The sequence below is a fragment of the Drosophila willistoni genome (assembly GCF_018902025.1).
Source record: "Drosophila willistoni isolate 14030-0811.24 chromosome XL unlocalized genomic scaffold, UCI_dwil_1.1 Seg141, whole genome shotgun sequence".
In the NCBI taxonomy this organism is placed as follows: Eukaryota; Metazoa; Arthropoda; class Insecta; order Diptera; family Drosophilidae; genus Drosophila; species Drosophila willistoni.
In genome coordinates, this window is record NW_025814052.1 from 14,771,933 (window position 1) to 14,789,599 (window position 17,667).

Consider the following 17,667-nt stretch of genomic DNA (forward strand, 5'->3'; position numbering starts at 1 on the left):
TCTATGAGAACAATCTATGTACATTCATAAATAAAGAATTGTTGTCGTCTATTATGTCAAGGTTATTGAAACCGATTAACCAATTACCTAAATCAATAAAAAAAATTAATTATAGTTGGACAAATTTTAAGCTTCTTGGATCCTAACTCGATTCTTTAGCTTAATTTCCATTCATTGACGGCTTCATCTTCAAATTACTTTAGGATAATTAGATCCTGAATTGTGTTTTTCTTCCTAAGATCTGCTTAAGGCATTGAAATCCATTGAGAATATCTTTAGGAACCGACTTGACAGTATGTATTAAGATTTTTGACATGTTCGACGAAAGAATTGATACAGCTTTGGGATAGAATTAATTACGGTTAGGTTTTCGGTTATGGTTTCGGTACCCCACATACATGCATAAACATACATGTATATGTATATGTAGGAGGCGACTTCGACTTGTGCCCGACACATTGATAGTGATGTTGTATGGCATAAGAGGGGTCATGCGGAGGGTTTCTCGTTGATAAGAATTGTTGTTGATGTGTTGATGTTGCGCTGCAGCCCAGAGCCGTGAACGAAGAACGGAAACCAGTCACATCGGAGACGGGAATCGCTGGCAAAGGCTGGTGAGGCACTTGGACGGCGGCAGGAGGAAGGCAGGCAAGGCATGATCGAAGTCGGGGGCGCTTAGCGTAATGCCAACTAGGGGAACACATGTAAACAACATCAACGTGAATTCAACGTGATCTAGTTTCGATTATAAGTACGAGTAATACTATGCGTCTATATATGTATACGAATACATGTACATACATTTGTATGTATGTATGTATGTATATGTGGGTAGAATATACAATGCTTTAGTCTCAATCGTTGATTTTTTCTTTTTGTTCAGTTTTCCTATTAATAGCGCATAATCTGTGCTTTTTAAAAACAAAAACAAAATCCAAACAAGAACGGTGGGTGGGAATAAGAAAGAGTGAAAGCCCGGGATTGTGTGAGGAAAAGAGAGATATGGATAGAAGGGGAGCGGGTAAGAAATGACGTCACCTATGGGAAAAATACAAATAGAGAAAAATAAGGATCTCTTCTCTGGTATTTTTCCTTTAGTCATGCCCTCTCTGGGTGTGTGGGTGCGTGTGTGTGTGCGTGTGAGTGTGTGTGAGTGAGTGATAAGACCATGTCTTGCCCATAGACGATTCGGGGGCGGATCGAGCAGTATTATTGTTTACACAAGCTAAAATTGGATCTACTTACCATTGATTGACATGTGCGGCAAAGGGGCGCCAACAACACAACAACAACAACAACAACAAGATTATTGACCCAGAAGGTGCTCATTGAGTTGGTGATAGCAGAGAGCCAGCCTAGACAAGAGTCCAACTCAGATGCAGACTGCAACGACAACAGATATATATGTATGTAAGAAATACATATGTACATATGTCTTGGAAATGAACTTTGATATCGTTGAAATCGAAATGAATGCAAAATAATAAAATAATTCAAAATATCGCCCGCTTGACCTGAAACATATGTAGGTGAATATTTCATAGACGATGACAGACTATCCTATTATTGCTTGGGAAACGCATCAAGGGAAAAGCAATTTACGGAGGGCCCACTTGAAATTCACGCTCTTCTATGATAGATCCATACAACAGCTACATATAACGGTAATGTATAAGTTACAAGTTTGTGTTTTGTATAACAGTTTTGTCCTAAGACGTCTTGTTTAGAGAGACACGTGTGCTTCTGATTCTTTTTAATTTTAGTATATTTGATTATTTTTAGCATGGCTTGTCAATTTTTTCAACACATTATGTCTGAAATCAACAGCCAAACGAATCTATTAGCACGGGGTGAACATTTCGGCTCCCCAGGGACCTTCATAAACAATTGAAAAGCAGGTTAAGGTCGGTCATTATTATAGATGACAAGTTTATTGAACAACAACGAAAATGCAAAACAGAATTTAAACATACACACGAAGTTATTATCGTTGGAGTCAATACACTGACAGAGGTTAGATTAAAGAGGCAATCCAACGACGGTTTTAGGTAGAACAAGATGGAACACAGAAGAGGGTATGGGTGAGGGCAAAATGCTCGGTTATTCGGTCGTTGGCCAACCAGCGGGCATAGACACACATTGTTGGCGGATTGTTGGATTGTTCGATGGGTGGCGGCGGGTGGGTAATGATGATGATGATGATGGTAGGTGGATGGCGGGTTTTAGCCCTGGCCAATGAACTGCAGTCGGCAAGACGACCTTCAAGGTCAATGTCTGGCACACACACACACACACACACAACAATTCGGTTGCGTCGGCTAAGGATGTCTGCACATTGTCTGGGCCATGTCCGCGTCCTTGGCCTGGCCAGACTGTTGGCATTATGTTGTTGTTGTTGTTATTGTTATTGTTGTTGCTGCAAGATGGTGTTGACCTTTCAACTTTCAACGCAAACAGCAAACAGAATCATTTATATGGCGCGTGGCTACAGAAACCGTTGTAAACACACGATTAGAAATCAACAATTTCCAAAGTAAATCATTAACCGCATTTCCATGGATTCAATCAATTAAACATTGAGAAAATTGATAAGAATTTTGTACACATGTGCTATTCATACATATATGTATGTACATACATACATACATACATATGTGTAAGTATTTGTACAAATATGTAAATGCAATAACAATCAATAACAATTGATTTGCTATTCATTAAATCAAAATGTTACACTTTATGGGCAAAGGTGAATAATAATAAAAATATATGCCGACATGTGTACTATAAATGTAAATGTTCGCAATTCAGTATCATCACTGCATATCTATAATATGTAAACATCAAAATTCATTATTACTCATAAGTCTCAAAATAGTTTTTTGAATTGTATTGTTTTTCGAGGAATAGGTTTGTCTATATAACATGGATTAATATGCTGAGAGGACACAGGTAAATCAAACCACGGCAAGGATCAGGAAAGTTTTTGGGAATTGCTAAGACACTCCATTTTATTTTAATGTGATAATAAAGACGAAAAGAGTGTCTTAAACAGCAAATGATAATACATAATTTCAAAAGAATGCTTTTTATTTCATATATTTGGGTTTGTTCCCGTTTTTATTCGACTTAATAATGAATCGTGATTTAACTCAGTTTAAAATTGAAACTTTTTCGCGCCCATCAAATTCCACATCAAATTTTACCAGTATTTCAATGCACAACTGAATGGCAACTACCAGTATTTGAGTAGGTTGCCATATCTGGCTCATTTATATTTAGTATTTGATTATTTTGCGAATGAAATAGAAAAGCATTTTCAAAATTAAATATGTATTTGTCCGAAACGTAATAATGTTGGGTTTCTTAACATTTTGAATAATGAAATACTGAATTAGAACTGCAATAACTGTCCATTATATAGAATTGTCCCTTATCCTCATAATAAACATTGTGAAAGAAATGAAAATCATACACATATAGGAATACAATTACATATATTGTTATATTTTCATGTTGACCAATAAATTACAAATAAAAAATAATAAAAAAATTTTGTTTGCTAAGTCGGTTCGCCGACTTTGATATACCCTGTACCATAGTAGAAATCTAAAAACAAATGAAAGGGTAAACTTACTTATATTTTGCGAAAAAATTGCAAAATTAATAAGCATTAGAACGTAAGAATTATTTTGCACAATTTGAATTTAAATTAACTGCAAAAAAATAAGCAATTAGAACGTAAGAATTATTTTGCACGCTTTCAATTTAAACTAATATAATTTGTTATACTAAAAATTGCATCTCTCACTCTGTCTTTATCTCTCTCCATCGGACAGACAGACATATGTAGAATTAACTACTCCATCAAATTCTGTTAGTAATTATCTTTCATTTAGATGACTTAAAATATACCCTTTGTGACCTTATGGGTACAAGGTATAGAAACATTTTAATCATAATGTCTCATTCTGTTTAATTCTAAGCCAATCATATCCAATTGCCCAATCTTTTGGCTAGCAATTGTTGCTGTTGTTAACCCTCTTCTCCCTTTTAATAATGGGCAAACGTGTCCACAGATAACCACCGGACCTTTGTGACGTATATTCATCAACATCAGGCAGAGGAAATGGTGTACTTCGGTCATAATAATAATTGCTTGGTGCATGCATAACAAATTCCAAATAACACAATTTGCGGGATAAGTCTTCATCGGGACCTGGAAACAGAAGAAGAACACGTGCAAGTGGAGGGGTTATGTAAATCGCAAATCCGGCATAGTGTCTGATAATCAATTATTGCAATATTTTTCAGTTCACCTATCAAATATGTAGCTGGATCAAAACCCTCTTTGGGATCGGGGCTGTCCTGTGTCGGTATTAGCCATGTTAGAAATGCCGATTTCTCACAATAGGCATCCACCAAGAGACCACGAATTTGAGCATAATACACATTCTGTTGGCTATCGACAATGCTGACAATATCGCCAATTTGCATATAGCTGCCCTTGTAGAAAACACTCTTCACAAACCGCGTTGTGGCCTGGACTTTGGGTTGTTTTTGTGCAGGACGCTTGAACAGAGCACGACGATTTCTGGCAAATGCTGAACCGCCAGATGTGCCGCCCGAGCTGCCGCCAAGATTATTGCCAGCTGATTTGCCCTGAGATTTGCTGTTCGAATGCGGGAAGCCTTGATTATGATTGGCAGAGTTGTAGGATCCGGCGCCATCTGCACCATTGTGACCATTCGATGACCGGTCGCGTTCATTGCTGAGATTTGCTCGACCAGTTAGCTTTGATTTAAAGCGAGTGGAACGGGTGCTTTTGCGTAAACGTTTCATAATGGTGGGTGCCCGGTTTGCTGTGGTCGATCCATTCAGACTGCTACGTGTGATTTTTCCAGAGCGCTGCTGGAGTTGCGGTTGCGGTGGCGGCGGCGGCGGTGGTGGAGCAATTCGCTCTGGCGAACTTTGCGGCGATGTAGATGAAGCCGGTGGCGGAGGCGGTGGAGGAGGTGGTGGTGGAGCTGCAGGAGATGTGGGTGCTATAGTTTCAGTTTTCTCCTCAATCGACTGTTTCCCGCTAGCACTCGATTCTGGCACTGGGGCTGCGGTTGGTGTTGGTGTAGTTGATGTGGCTATTGCACTTGGCTCTAAGTTTTCATTATCTTTCACTTTTGGCTCTACATCCATTGCCTCATTGGACCCATCTGGAGCATTGTTAGGTTCATTGAGTGGTGGCATTTCTTCTGTAGTAGTTAAATCTATATTAAATTCCGTTTTTAGTGCATCTATTGCAGCTGTTTCTGTTGCCGATGCCGTTGCCATTGCCATTACTATTGGCGTATCTGATTCCTTTGATGGCTTTGACTCTTCCTTTGTGTCTAGCGCTTCACATGCTGCACACGTTGCAGAGTTCAGTACAGCATCGCCCTTGCTGCTACTGGTCCTGCTGCTGCTCTCTAGTTCCTCCTCCTCCTCCTTTACCGTTTCCATCGCACGGCCATCATCTGCTGCTTGCTGTTTCGCTTGATTAACACGCATTTCGCCGCATTTTCTGCACTTCATCAAATCTGTATCTATGGCCATTATAAGTCTAATATACAATCAATGTTGGTTTTATACAATTTTGTGAGTTTAACTTAAGATAATACTTATAGCAAAAAAAAAAAAAACTATTTACGAAATTGTCAATACAAATTTACCGTGTTGGTAAATGCATTTTCTGAATTGGTATCTGGCAACCCTTAGGAACTGCAAATAAGACACACTGGTTCATCGCAAAACCAACAAAAGATTTTTTACACAAATTAAAAAAAAATATAATAATAGAGTTGAGCTAAAAAAAAGCCCTTAGTTTCTCCATATAAAAAAAGCGATATAAAATGGTTCTTATTTCCCAACTATATATCGTTTGGTACTTAACTGATGGGAACTAGTTCTACAATGCGATGCAAAGGTAGGTGATAATCTTTAACTCTCAGTAAAGCGGCTTGACTGGAAGTGGTCTCCAATTATTTTGTTTATTTTCTGTCGTTTTTGTTTTTTGCAATTTTTTATGTCAGCTGAAGCTTTAAACGCACAAGAATGATTCGCAACGAAGATAGCAAAAAGGATCGCTACGCCAAACTGTCATTCCTGGGTGAGGGTCAGGTGAGTTTTAAAATACTCAAAACCGGCAAACATTTCGCTGAGTCGTTGTCCTTGTTGTTGCAGTTTGCCATTGTGTACAAGGCTCGTGATATGGTGACAAGTCAAATCGTGGCCGTGAAGAAGATCAAGAAGGGCAGCCGTGAAGATGCACGCGATGGCATCAATCGTACAGCTTTGCGTGAAATTAAAATTTTGCAAGAATTGCAACATGAGAATATCATTGGCCTGGTCGATGTCTTTGGTCAATTGTCCAATGTGTCGCTGGTATTTGACTTTATGGACACCGATCTGGAGGTTATCATCAAGGATACCAAAATCATCTTGACCCAGGCAAATATTAAGGCCTATGCCATAATGACATTGCGTGGTCTGGAGTACTTGCATCACAATTGGATACTCCATCGCGATCTGAAGCCAAATAATTTGCTCGTCAATAGCGATGGCGTGCTCAAAATAGGTGATTTTGGCTTGGCCAAAGTGTATGGATCGCCAAATCGTATTTACACCCATCATGTGGTCACACGTTGGTATCGATGCCCCGAGCTATTGTTTGGCGCCCGTCAATATGGCACTGGCGTCGATATGTGGGCAGTTGGCTGCATTCTGGCCGAGCTTATGTTGCGTGTCCCTTTCATGCCGGGCGATTCAGACTTGGATCAGTTGACTCGCATATTTGCCACCCTGGGAACACCCACTGAAGCCGATTGGCCCCACATTGGCAAGCTTCATGACTATCTTCAGTTTAGGAACTTCCCTGGGAACCCATTGCAAAATATCTTCACGGCAGCTGGCAACGACATGCTATTGCTAATGCGTCGTCTCTTTGCAATGAATCCCCTCAAGCGTTGTTCCTGCCGTGAGGCATTGAGTATGCCCTATTTTTCTAATAAGCCAGCACCAACCGTTGGCCTGAAATTGCCCATGCCATCGGCCATAATGGCCGCCAAGGAGAGTGCCCAGGCCCAGACTGAGGGGGCCGAAAAGCCGGCTGCTCAAAAGCGTAAACTTGTCGAAACGACAGTGCGAGGCAACATCTTGCCGCAAAAAAAGAGGCTGCAGTTCTGAATTGTATTCAGACTTTAAATATCATATATATATATATATAGTTGCTTAACACTTTACTTGTCAATGAGACAAAGAAGAAAAATGTCCGCTTTTGTCTGTGTCCCTTATCCGCTGGTTTCTACCCTTAACTAAACCCTCAGGTCGTCGAAAGAATCGTCTAGATCTAGGAAAAGCATTAAAAAGCAGTAAAGTGTTTCTTAAAAACTTTGGTAAAATCAAAGTTCGCTCAGACCCTTATTGAGTTCCAGATAGGTACTTAGTTATTTACTTAATCTTAATCTTTAAAATAGTTTGTAATTTTGCCAAATGTCACCTAAGAATTGCGAGAGCATAATCTGTTAAAGCTATAAATATAATGAGAGAGACAGAGACAGAGCAAGCATAATTTTTTGAAGTTTCATTTCGTAAACCCAGAACGCTCTGCATTCTAAATTTGATATTTGTTTTATATCAGCTTGGCTCAAAATTTATAGCGAAAGTTTTGGCAATAGTTTCAAATATCCGATTTATAAATACTTTCCTTTTTTCTTGTTCAAGTCTGCAGAGGAGTGGACTGTGTGTGGCCACATATGCCAGTGTCCAAGATGACGGACAAAAAGGTCAAAATTGGCCAATTGAAATCCCTGACCTCGGAAGAGGCGCGCCGTGAACGTGCCGAGCGGCGCCTTAGCTATGGCAATAAGCTATCGACCATGAATCTAAATCGGATGCGTAATCGTCAGTGTGCCGCAGCAATGATCAATCCCATTGCAAATGCAGCTAAACTGGTATCATCTATGGGTAAAATGGTGTTTGTTGATCCAAAGCCAAAGCCAAAGGCAAAGGCAAGCCCCGAGTCTGAACCACCACACCAAATGGAAGTATTGAAACCATCAGCAAAGGAGGAAGACCTCAAATCATTATCTGAACAAGCAAATCCGGAATCATCTCAAGAAGCAGCAGTATTGATGCCATCGGCCTCTGTGACCATGTCGCTGCGTCGAATCGCCTCGAGCTATGCTCATGTGTGTGAAGCCGAAATGGGCTGTGCGGAGGCTCTGCCCAATGAAGACAACGAAGAGGATGCCAGAGAAGAGCGTGCCGAGGTTTTAATCAAAAGTCAAACTATGCCGCCACCCAGCTCAACGCCATCTCTGCCAGTGACTTTGCCGATCCCAGGGTCATCGGCTGCCAATCCCTACAAGTTCTCGGCATTTACAACGGCTTCGTCGTCGTTGTCGTCGCCATCGTTTTCATTGGTACATTCGGGCAAGGAGGATGATGACCCCATTGATCTCTTGGATCCAATCGTTGAGACTCGGGCAACTGAGCGTTGGCAGCAGCTAGGAAACACTGTGTCGGCTCTCTTTAGGACTCGACGTTGCCATGATAGCCAAGAGTCGCCTATGACACGTCTTCGACGAGTGCGCGAGCAGCGAGAATTGTTGGAAGCCTTCACCCGTCCCTTTCTATATGAGTCGATGAAAAGAGATTGAGCAGCTTCTTCCCAGTCCAATTGATGCGAGCGAGAAAGAAAGAGCGATTAACTCCTAATACGTGTTAACAATAAATTCAAAACACAATCGACTCTCCCACCCAACCATAAGAAACAGGCCCTGCACACACCACACCACACCACACCACCCCACGCCACCTCACCCCCCACCCCACCCAACTCACAATTTGCAATTCAAAATTAACATTTCGAGTTTATTTTCACTTTAGGCAATGGGCAAATTGGCAGCACAGCTTGTATATAGGATCTACGATTACATATACATATATGTATATAATTATATATGTATGTATAAGATTGAGAGAGAGGCGGGGAGGGGTTTTCTTCTAGTAGCAGCGACATCTGTCACGTGGGCAATTCGATTTGTAATTGAGACATTCATCCATGCAATAGGTATCGGCTCCCTCACGTCCAGCCAGCTCGCCGATGGCCACGCACTCCTGACTGAAAGCAGAAGGACAACAAGAATCTCAGCAAGGACGCAATAAAAGAGTGAGAACATCGGTCTGTCTACTTACGGACAATGACAGGCCGTCTCCGGGCAATTGGGTGGATAGCGTAGACAGTTGATCTCACACCAGTTATCGATGCCGGGCAGGGAACGGAATGGCGGTGCTCCTATGCACTTTTGATCTCTGAAAAATAAATTGGGAAAAAATCGTAATGAAACTACACAAGTTGGACGGAAAGGCTGTGAGATCACAGTTTGTTCTTTTCTTTTTTGTCTGACATTGGGTTTTGAATGGGAACTAAAATTAAATTCCAATAAATTCGTTTCGTATTATTCACTTTTTGCAGCATTGCCCAACATAATTGTCGATTTACTTTTGCCATGAGAGCCGCCGAAGAACTAAAACGTCAATCCGAGCAACGTCGTCGGAATGCCGAGCTGAGAACATCCTACGGGAATGCCTTATCCGAGAGTAATCTACGACAAATGCGCCAGCATGTGGAAGGTGGAAACAACAATCAAACCGAAACTGGCGTGGTCAGCATTCTAAAACGACAGCCGACGACGGACTTTATAGCCAGTCCACCCGTAGTGCCCAGAAATTATGGAACGCAAAGCAATGCCTACAGCTGGCAATTGAACACAGCGAGTTCGCCTCGTTTTCAAGCCTTGGCTCCAAGACCAACGTCAGCGTCAATGTCAACGTCAACGGCAACGTCAACGGCAACAACTTCTACAGCTCCCAGCTCCCGTGCTGCCGTATCCAATCGGGATCCCTGGGATCAATCGGTGAACAATTGCGATCGTATTGCTCGACACTATGAGGTTCTACAGAAGCGAGCTCAGCAGAACACAAGACTCATGGAGCAGGTGAGATTCTCGTCCTCATCAGGCAAGGGCGAGAAGCAAGGACATCGTGTTCAATTTATGGATAATTAAAATATATTCTTTGGAAGCAATGCAATGATAGCAATGTGAATAAAAGTGAAAGAAACTACTAAACAGAAAAAAATGTTTAATTCAATATTGAAATTTCTTTCTCTCTCTCTCTCTCCCTTGCATCCTGTGGCTATCCTTGACAATTTCTCTTCTGGATATAAACAGTGTTGAATTAAGCCCGGATCGGGGTTTATACGTAAATTTAGAGATAAATAGTTATGCAAGTGAAGAATTTTCAGAAATTCAGACAATTTTTAAAATATATTTTAAGTTAAGCTTTCTGCTTTTTGTTTTTTGGTCGGTTTTTAACCGATTCAAAAAAGATAAAATTTCTAATTAAAGTTTTAGCCATTGTGGCCAATTTTAAAACGATTTCAGAAAGTCATTTCTTCAAGTTTATCACAATTAATAATCATAATATTTTGGGTTAGAGAAATGCCATGAAATTGAATTGAGTAAAAAAATTTACAATTTATTCAAATTTTGTGTATTGCTTCAAACTGAATTGGCGCTGATTTTTGTAAACTCAGGTGTACCTACATTTACCTTACCTGGATCTAATGATTTCGACTTTGATGTCAACAAAACAACTGAACATAATATAATTTTGTGAATTATTATTTCTAATTTTCTCAACTCTTCGAAAAAAATAAAATATATATATATATATTGATCTATGTACATATATATATATATAATATATATTTAGATATTTATTCTGTTTTTTTTTTGGATCAGCAAGTTTTGAATCGAGCGAATTTCTTTCACATTATACAAAGCAAAAAAAAAAAAAAAGTTTTAAAAAAAGAAACACACACACATATAAAACCGGACAAAAAACCCCATCAACTAACTAGAAAAATCCATAGCTGCAGATGTCTAATGATGCATCGACAACGTTTAAATCCTGTAAGGCAGCAGCAGCAGCAGCAGCAACCACAACAACAACAACAACAGCAGCACCATCACATGGGCCGTGGTCATGAAGTGACACTGTCGCCGAGGACACCACAATCGCCTCAAACAGTGCGTCGCAAGATGCCTTCTGTACGGCCAGAGCAAATGACGACGACAGGGCCAGGTAAGTTGGTTACATATATTCGTTTGGATATTGTTATGATTTGCTTGTTTTAGTCCCAGCCCCAGCCCCAGCCCCGGCAGTCCCTGCGACGAGGTGTTTGAGTCGAGCTCGTGGCAAAGGAGCAGCGAACCAAGCTGGAGATTGGGGCGCGCGTATGGCGAAGCCTAATGTAGGACGACGGGGAGGAGTTTCGAATCAACCGATGCAGGCCGAGCAGTCGCAGCAACAACAGCAACGTAACCATCAGCATTTGCTGCCCCGTGTGGCACGATTGGGTAACAATAATCACACCAACATTAGCAACAACAAAGAAGTGGCAGGGGCAAAAAATGTGACAGTACCTCCAATTGCTTGTCCACCCTTGAATCTAGGAACACGCGAAGGATTGCCACCCAAGTCACCATATTTGCCCAGTGGCAGCGAAATTCAGATGAGCAGTATGCCCGATCAGACCACCAGCAGCACCAGTAGCAGCTCGGCAGGTCGGCATCGTCATCGTATTAAATTGGCCAATGCCATACGATTGCCTGATCAGCAGAACAAGAGTTTTGTCTATCTTTGCAAGCCGGTGAAGAAGGTCAAGGAGTTGCTAACCGCTCGACAATTGCGTCAAAGTAATGAGCATCTAGATGATGCTTTCGAAGCCGCTTTCGAAGTCGATGGCGACATGATTGATGATCCGATTGATCCGATTGATATTGACAATGTCATCAAGAATTCAAGTGATCTCTCGTCGACCACTTCCAGTCCATACAATAGTTTGGAAATCCTGCAGAAACGACAACTGGAAGTGGAAGAGCATTTCTCGAGTCTGCCTGGCAAAAGCTACCAACAAATGCTTCAAACTCAATTGCGGCAGGTGCGGCAACAGGAGACGCAACTGCAACGTTTGGCCAACTGCAGCAACAACCAACAGGACGACAGCAAGGACAATAACAATGAGGATGAGAATGAGAATGTCAGACATCGTAAGAACGAGAAACTTGAGAAATTGGTATGCCAGAACATACCAACATTGCAGAATGAAATAAAAGTATTGCAGCAGTTGGGGGAGAAACTGGTGGCCACATTGCGTGTATCCACCGTGTGTCCAGCAGAGGATAATCGAAATATGGAGCAGCCCAAACAATTGAGTAGCCTAAGCGATGATAATAATAACTCGTACGATATTGATCTTGACAATCACCATAGCTTGGCCAGTCAATCGTCGAGCATTTACTATACTCCGCGTGCCGTGTTGCCGGGCGAGTTGGTCATACGAAAGATTTGCTGCCTGCGCGTAGAGCGAGTACCGACAATTTGCGAGACGGCCAGCGTAATGGCTGCATTTCACCATGTTGGTGTCGTTAAGGAGTTTCGGATCGAGAAGAAGACACTGAACGAAATAAAGACTGGAGATGATACCCAATGCTTTTATATGCCATCCCACACCACAATATCGCCAGAAGGAGGACTAGGAGCAGTTGGTCTAAACAGAAGCTACATTGAGAGAAAAACTGAAACCGCTGAGACTGCTGCTACCATCATTTTGGCCAAGGCCAATGAATTGCGTTGCACTTCATTTCGCAAATTGCGTGAAAATCCAAATGTTCTAATCCAACAATTGCGTCCAAAGTCAACGATGCGTCCCTTCAATTTGCTGGAGCAGGACACTATCTTGTTCATTAATAGTCTGGCCCATGGTGATCCATACAAAGTGTCTAGTTCCACTTCAATTCCGAGCGAACATCGTGAGGCTGGTGGGACTGCTGCCTTCGATCCAACAACCAGATTCCATTCAGCCCATGATCGTCTATCGGTTAGCTCGCAGACCTTTGGTTCCAGTCAATTGCAGACGGTCACCACACAAACGGATAAACTTAAGCCCAAACTGAAGTCATCCTCATCTTCATTGAGCATTGGCCATCGTTCCAGACGTCTCTTGAAACGCAAATCAAAGTCCCATCTCTCCGATGAGCAGGCAAGAATTTTAAAAAACATTCTAACAACGACACCGACCCCAACACCAACATCGATATCCGCCGTCGATTCCGGAGTGCTGCAAAGGCCGCCCATAAACCGCCGACGCCGGCCGCGCCAAGTGGCGCCTTGTGGCCGCAGGGATCTGGAGCCCAAAGTGCATTTGCATTTGCTCAAAACCGTTGCCGTTGGCATTGTACAAATCGCCGTGTTTCTTGTACTTATTATGGCTTTTACCTATCCGGATATACGTTGTTGATCATCGCCACCAATCGACTAAAAATCATCAATCACGAAAGCAAAACGAAAAATACGTAGGAATTTAAATTTTTTGAATGTTTCAACCATTTTTGGGGTATCGATTTTTTCCTTTCCGTTATTCCGTATCAAATATTTATTTCTTTTTTGGTGTTGTAATAAAAAAAAAAAGTGGGCCAGAGAGAGAGAGAGAAAGAGAGAGAGGGAGAGAGACAGAGTGTAAGTGAGAGATAGAGAGAGAATCAATGGCAATAAAATTTTCGTGTGTGATGAAGAAATAGTTGTATTTTGTTTGTTTTTGAAAGGACCTAATCGAGGTTCTATATAATTTGAAACTAATTCCATTTCCCATAAGACTCCTAAAAACGCAAATGATTAAATTTATGAATTTAACATACATTTTTGTTTTATTTAAGCACTTTCTTTATATGTATATACATCTTTGTTAGATATTAATGTAAAATGTAATTATTATCTAACCATAACCATCGTTTGCAGAATACTTATCAAATGTAAAGCGTTATATGTAGAATATAGTATGTATAATGTATGTTTATACCTTTAACCATCTGATCTGAACTGTTAATTGGTCGAGCTAGAAGAATCGGTAAACGTATTGATATCGGGTAACGGGTAAGCGGTTAAGCAGGTAAGCAATTAAGCAGGTAAGCGGGTAAGCGTTTAAGCGTTGGAACGATTGCTAAAAACCAAAGCAAGAGTTAGAATCGGATTCTTAAAAGAGGAATACTGGCAAGGAGCAGAATAGAAGAAAGAATTTAGGAATGGAACAGAAGAAGAGGGAGACAAGAGAGCACAAGAGGGATGAGTGTGAAATTGAAAATAAAAGTGATAGATTGAAATAGAGCAATTATTCTGTAAATATCTATAATATAATAATCAATTTAGGACTCTTCACCGCTTGGCGAATGATTAACGGATCTAGGGCTGTGAAAGGGGCACCCTAAAGTATGCAATAAATATTTCAAGCATTCGCTTTTGAAATTCGTGTGCATTATAAATAATCTTCGAAGCAAACATTGTTTAAAGACAACTTGACAACAACAACGAATAATTTTCAAGACAATTGCATGCTTTAAAGGGCAAAGTCCCTCCCTTTTTACAGCCCTAGATCTGCCTACGCGGACCCTTGAAGGAAGTTTCAGACAGTTGCAGATTCTGAACAGAAATATTTTTCACTTACCTCACAATCAAGGGGAAGATATTATTATCTTCAGGTGCACGATAATCCCGATAGTATAGCAGATATGGCGATTTATTATTTACGAAAATGGGCGGTACACCGCCTCCAGTATTCGATATGATGGCAATGTCCGCGCAATTACGAAAAGTTTCTGCAATATTTTTTGCTTGTTGTTGACCAAGAAGAAATCCAAAGGGATTATCTTACTCACCCGCCTTGCCGCAACCAACAGCCTCAGTTCCATTCGAGCAAGTGCCCCACATGTTGGCCGTGTAGTAAGTCCATTGCAGAACACATTGTGTACAGGTTACATATGCCGGCAAACGGACCCGATAACGGAATATGTCCTTCTTTTTGGCATCACGTGGAATGAGATAACGATGCTCTCGACTGCCCGATATTAGCAATGGATATCTATCGAAGCACTCTTGGCTAGCCTCCTGTCGTGGATTGTTATTGGGGCAGAGATACATTTCGAATCGACCGTAATGATTGGCAGTCAGCTCCACCTCCACATCGATCTCCTGTCCAGCCGTATAGTAACGGGAGATGATGCCCTTGGCATATTCACCACCAGCCTCATGTGGTCTGGGCGATTTCACATGATAGGCATCGCCACAGACACCACAGCGACCGCTATTCTGTTCCCATTGCACCGCATAGCCACCACAAAAGAGCTCATTGTCATTGTAGTTAACCGGATTGGGATAGCCGAAACGCCACATAGCATTTCGTGCCGGTGGGTCCATAAGGCGACCATGTCCCAGCACTGTGGTCATCTGCGTGGTCTGTTTAAATCGAATGAAGCGGGGAACGTGGAATGGCTTTAAATGATGTTAACTTACCAAAATCATCACAAGTGCGTACATCATCATCATCATTCCGGTTGTCAAATGCCTCCGCCACATCTGAGGGGGGGTTTGGGGCGTAAAAAAACAAAAACATTAACAAGATATCATCAGATATTAAATGAAATGCATTTGCAATATCACAAAAACGGGTTTTCAGGCAACCCAAGCCTACAGTGGAAGTAAACCCAGCTACTTTAGTCCAAAACTCAGTCAAAAGGATTTTTGTTCATAGAAAAATATTTTCAATTCGTAGATTAAATGGTAAGCTACAATCACTTAAGTCCTAATTAACTTTAAAACAAATGATTGGAAATCATCTTAACTTATAAGAGAAATTTTTGTGACCACTGTGCGTGCATATTTAGCAATATTGCAAGGACGTCCACCTGATCTGCTTTTTGATTTTATGGCTAGTGCCCTTTTATTTCCCTTTTGACCGGAAGGGTATACACACTTGGCTACTGCTCAGATAAACAGAAAATATAGCTAAAGCTAAAAGCAAAAGTTGCTCATATCAATATTTGAGCTAGGACATTAGTCGAAAACATTCGTATAGAGAACCTAATGAAATGAATGAGAGTAGTAATTAATTCATTTGTTTACAAAGATTCGTGTTGCGTTTCAAATGATCAATTGCATTCAGTTAAAACGTTTTCAAATAATTTTCTGTATTCGTCAGAGTCAGAGTACTCGAATCATGCAGCCCTCTACGCCTAGTAAGAGTAATCTTAAGTCCCAAAGTTTCCAGTTCGAGCACTTTGGGATAGATGTCGGAGCTGTTATTAAAGTGAGTGTATCCCCTTTTATAACTAGGGTATAAATAAACTGTCAATGGTAGCGTCGCGTTCTGTTTGCTGCTTAGTTTGTGTTTTCTTTTCGGGTTCAACATTTTATTTTATGGCCATCATCTAGTTTACACGCTGCATAACTGGGCGGTCGAATGAAAACAAGTTTCGATTTTTACTCGTTGTAGGGAGAGATAGAGATTGGCAGAGAGAAGGGAAGAGGGGAGTGGTCGGGCCCCTCTTTTTTTTTTTTTTGTAAACCGACGTTGGATGTGTTTGCTAAAAATACCCAATCTTGTTCATTATTATTATAATTATTATTATGATTATTACATGTGAAAACAAAAAACGTCAAAGTGTTTTTTATTCTCTGTGTATTTTGTTTTTATCATTATTTATTTTGTAAAGAAAATATTTTAAGCCTGTCGCATATCATTTGCCAATCAAAAAACAAAAAATATGTTTGTGTGTATGCTTGATATCAAGAAATATTTTGGCCATTGACTTTGGCAAATGTTTTCATAATGAGAATCATTGGACACATATGCATATATTAAGGTCCGAGAGATTCCGCAAAAATTGAAAGGGAATGCCGAATGCAGGTGTTGAATAAAAAAGATGTTGGTAAACAAACCTGGTAAATATCTGACAAATATATAAGAACTAACAGAGAGATGTTCCAATTTAGGATTTCGATTGACTTATGTGTGAAAGTTTTCCTAGAGGTTTTCACAGGGCCGAGAAAGAAAACTTTAAAAACTTATCCTTTGATGTTTCCCAAACCAATTAGAATTATTAATTTTTCCCTGATTGACTTTTCTATATTTGAAATACCAAATAGATAGCTCGGATCGACCCAATTGATAAACAGACAAACTTTTATATAATATAAGCCAGAAGTCATTTCGATTGCGTAAAGTAATAAATTTACGAAAATATTGTAAACGCATTTATTTTCGTTTTTCTCTTCACTGGGTTAACATGTAAATCGGGACCTGTCAATTGCGCAATGTTAACAGGGCATGGCCAAAAAAGCAATACCAAAAAAACCAAAAAAAAAAAAAAAACGAAGTAACGAAATTCAATTATTTCGGGTTGACCAAAAGGCAACGGGGCGTATCATGCATCACTAGCAGCCCAAAAAAAAAGGCATGTGGCGCTTCTTTTTGTCGTTTTTTTTTCCTTTGGTGCAATTTGCTTAATTTACAACTTAATTTTTGTCGATGGTTTTCAATTTATCGTTGCGGTCGTTCGTTCGGAAATTTCGTACATTTTAATTTACACAACAATCGGGTAGTCGGCGGCGTTGGTCGGGATAATTATGATAAACGTTTACGGCCCACAAGGACGTATCCTGTTTTTAATTTTTTTTTTTTTCTGTTTTACCCCATTTGTTGGCGTTGCTTTGTTGGCCTCTTCGCGATGGTCT

The 17,667-nt window shown here is 40.6% G+C and overlaps 5 protein-coding genes across 5 annotated transcripts; 3 read left to right on the top strand and 2 right to left on the bottom strand.

Moving 5' to 3' along the window:
- Positions 1-3,486: 3,486 nt before the first annotated feature.
- Positions 3,487-5,686, bottom strand: LOC6638055 (WASH complex subunit 1). Its single transcript, XM_002061126.4, has 2 exons — positions 4,320-5,686; positions 3,487-4,219 (listed from the first exon to the last, which is right to left on the bottom strand). Exons 1-2 carry the CDS (start codon positions 5,587-5,589, stop codon positions 4,017-4,019), a joined length of 1,473 nt encoding a protein of 490 aa, XP_002061162.2. The 5' UTR covers positions 5,590-5,686; the 3' UTR covers positions 3,487-4,016.
- A 288-nt stretch (positions 5,687-5,974) lies between these two features.
- LOC6638056 (cyclin-dependent kinase 7) lies at positions 5,975-7,603 on the top strand. The gene is made up of 2 exons (XM_002061127.4): positions 5,975-6,153; positions 6,217-7,603. The coding sequence occupies exons 1-2, from the start codon at positions 6,088-6,090 to the stop codon at positions 7,216-7,218; spliced, it is 1,068 nt and encodes a 355-aa protein (XP_002061163.1). The 5' UTR covers positions 5,975-6,087; the 3' UTR covers positions 7,219-7,603.
- Positions 7,604-7,646: 43 nt separating this feature from the next.
- LOC6638057 lies at positions 7,647-8,865 on the top strand. The gene has a single exon (XM_002061128.4). It carries the CDS (start codon positions 7,788-7,790, stop codon positions 8,691-8,693), a length of 906 nt encoding a protein of 301 aa, XP_002061164.2. The 5' UTR covers positions 7,647-7,787; the 3' UTR covers positions 8,694-8,865.
- A 163-nt stretch (positions 8,866-9,028) lies between these two features.
- LOC6638026 lies at positions 9,029-15,500 on the bottom strand. Its single transcript, XM_023175726.2, has 5 exons — positions 15,448-15,500; positions 14,814-15,390; positions 14,603-14,753; positions 9,232-9,348; positions 9,029-9,157 (listed from the first exon to the last, which is right to left on the bottom strand). Exons 1-5 carry the CDS (start codon positions 15,481-15,483, stop codon positions 9,040-9,042), a joined length of 999 nt encoding a protein of 332 aa, XP_023031494.2. The 5' UTR covers positions 15,484-15,500; the 3' UTR covers positions 9,029-9,039.
- LOC6638025 lies at positions 10,858-13,575 on the top strand. The gene is made up of 2 exons (XM_002061131.4): positions 10,858-11,184; positions 11,238-13,575. Exons 1-2 carry the CDS (start codon positions 10,986-10,988, stop codon positions 13,400-13,402), a joined length of 2,364 nt encoding a protein of 787 aa, XP_002061167.3. The 5' UTR covers positions 10,858-10,985; the 3' UTR covers positions 13,403-13,575.
- Positions 15,501-17,667: the final 2,167 nt, after the last annotated feature.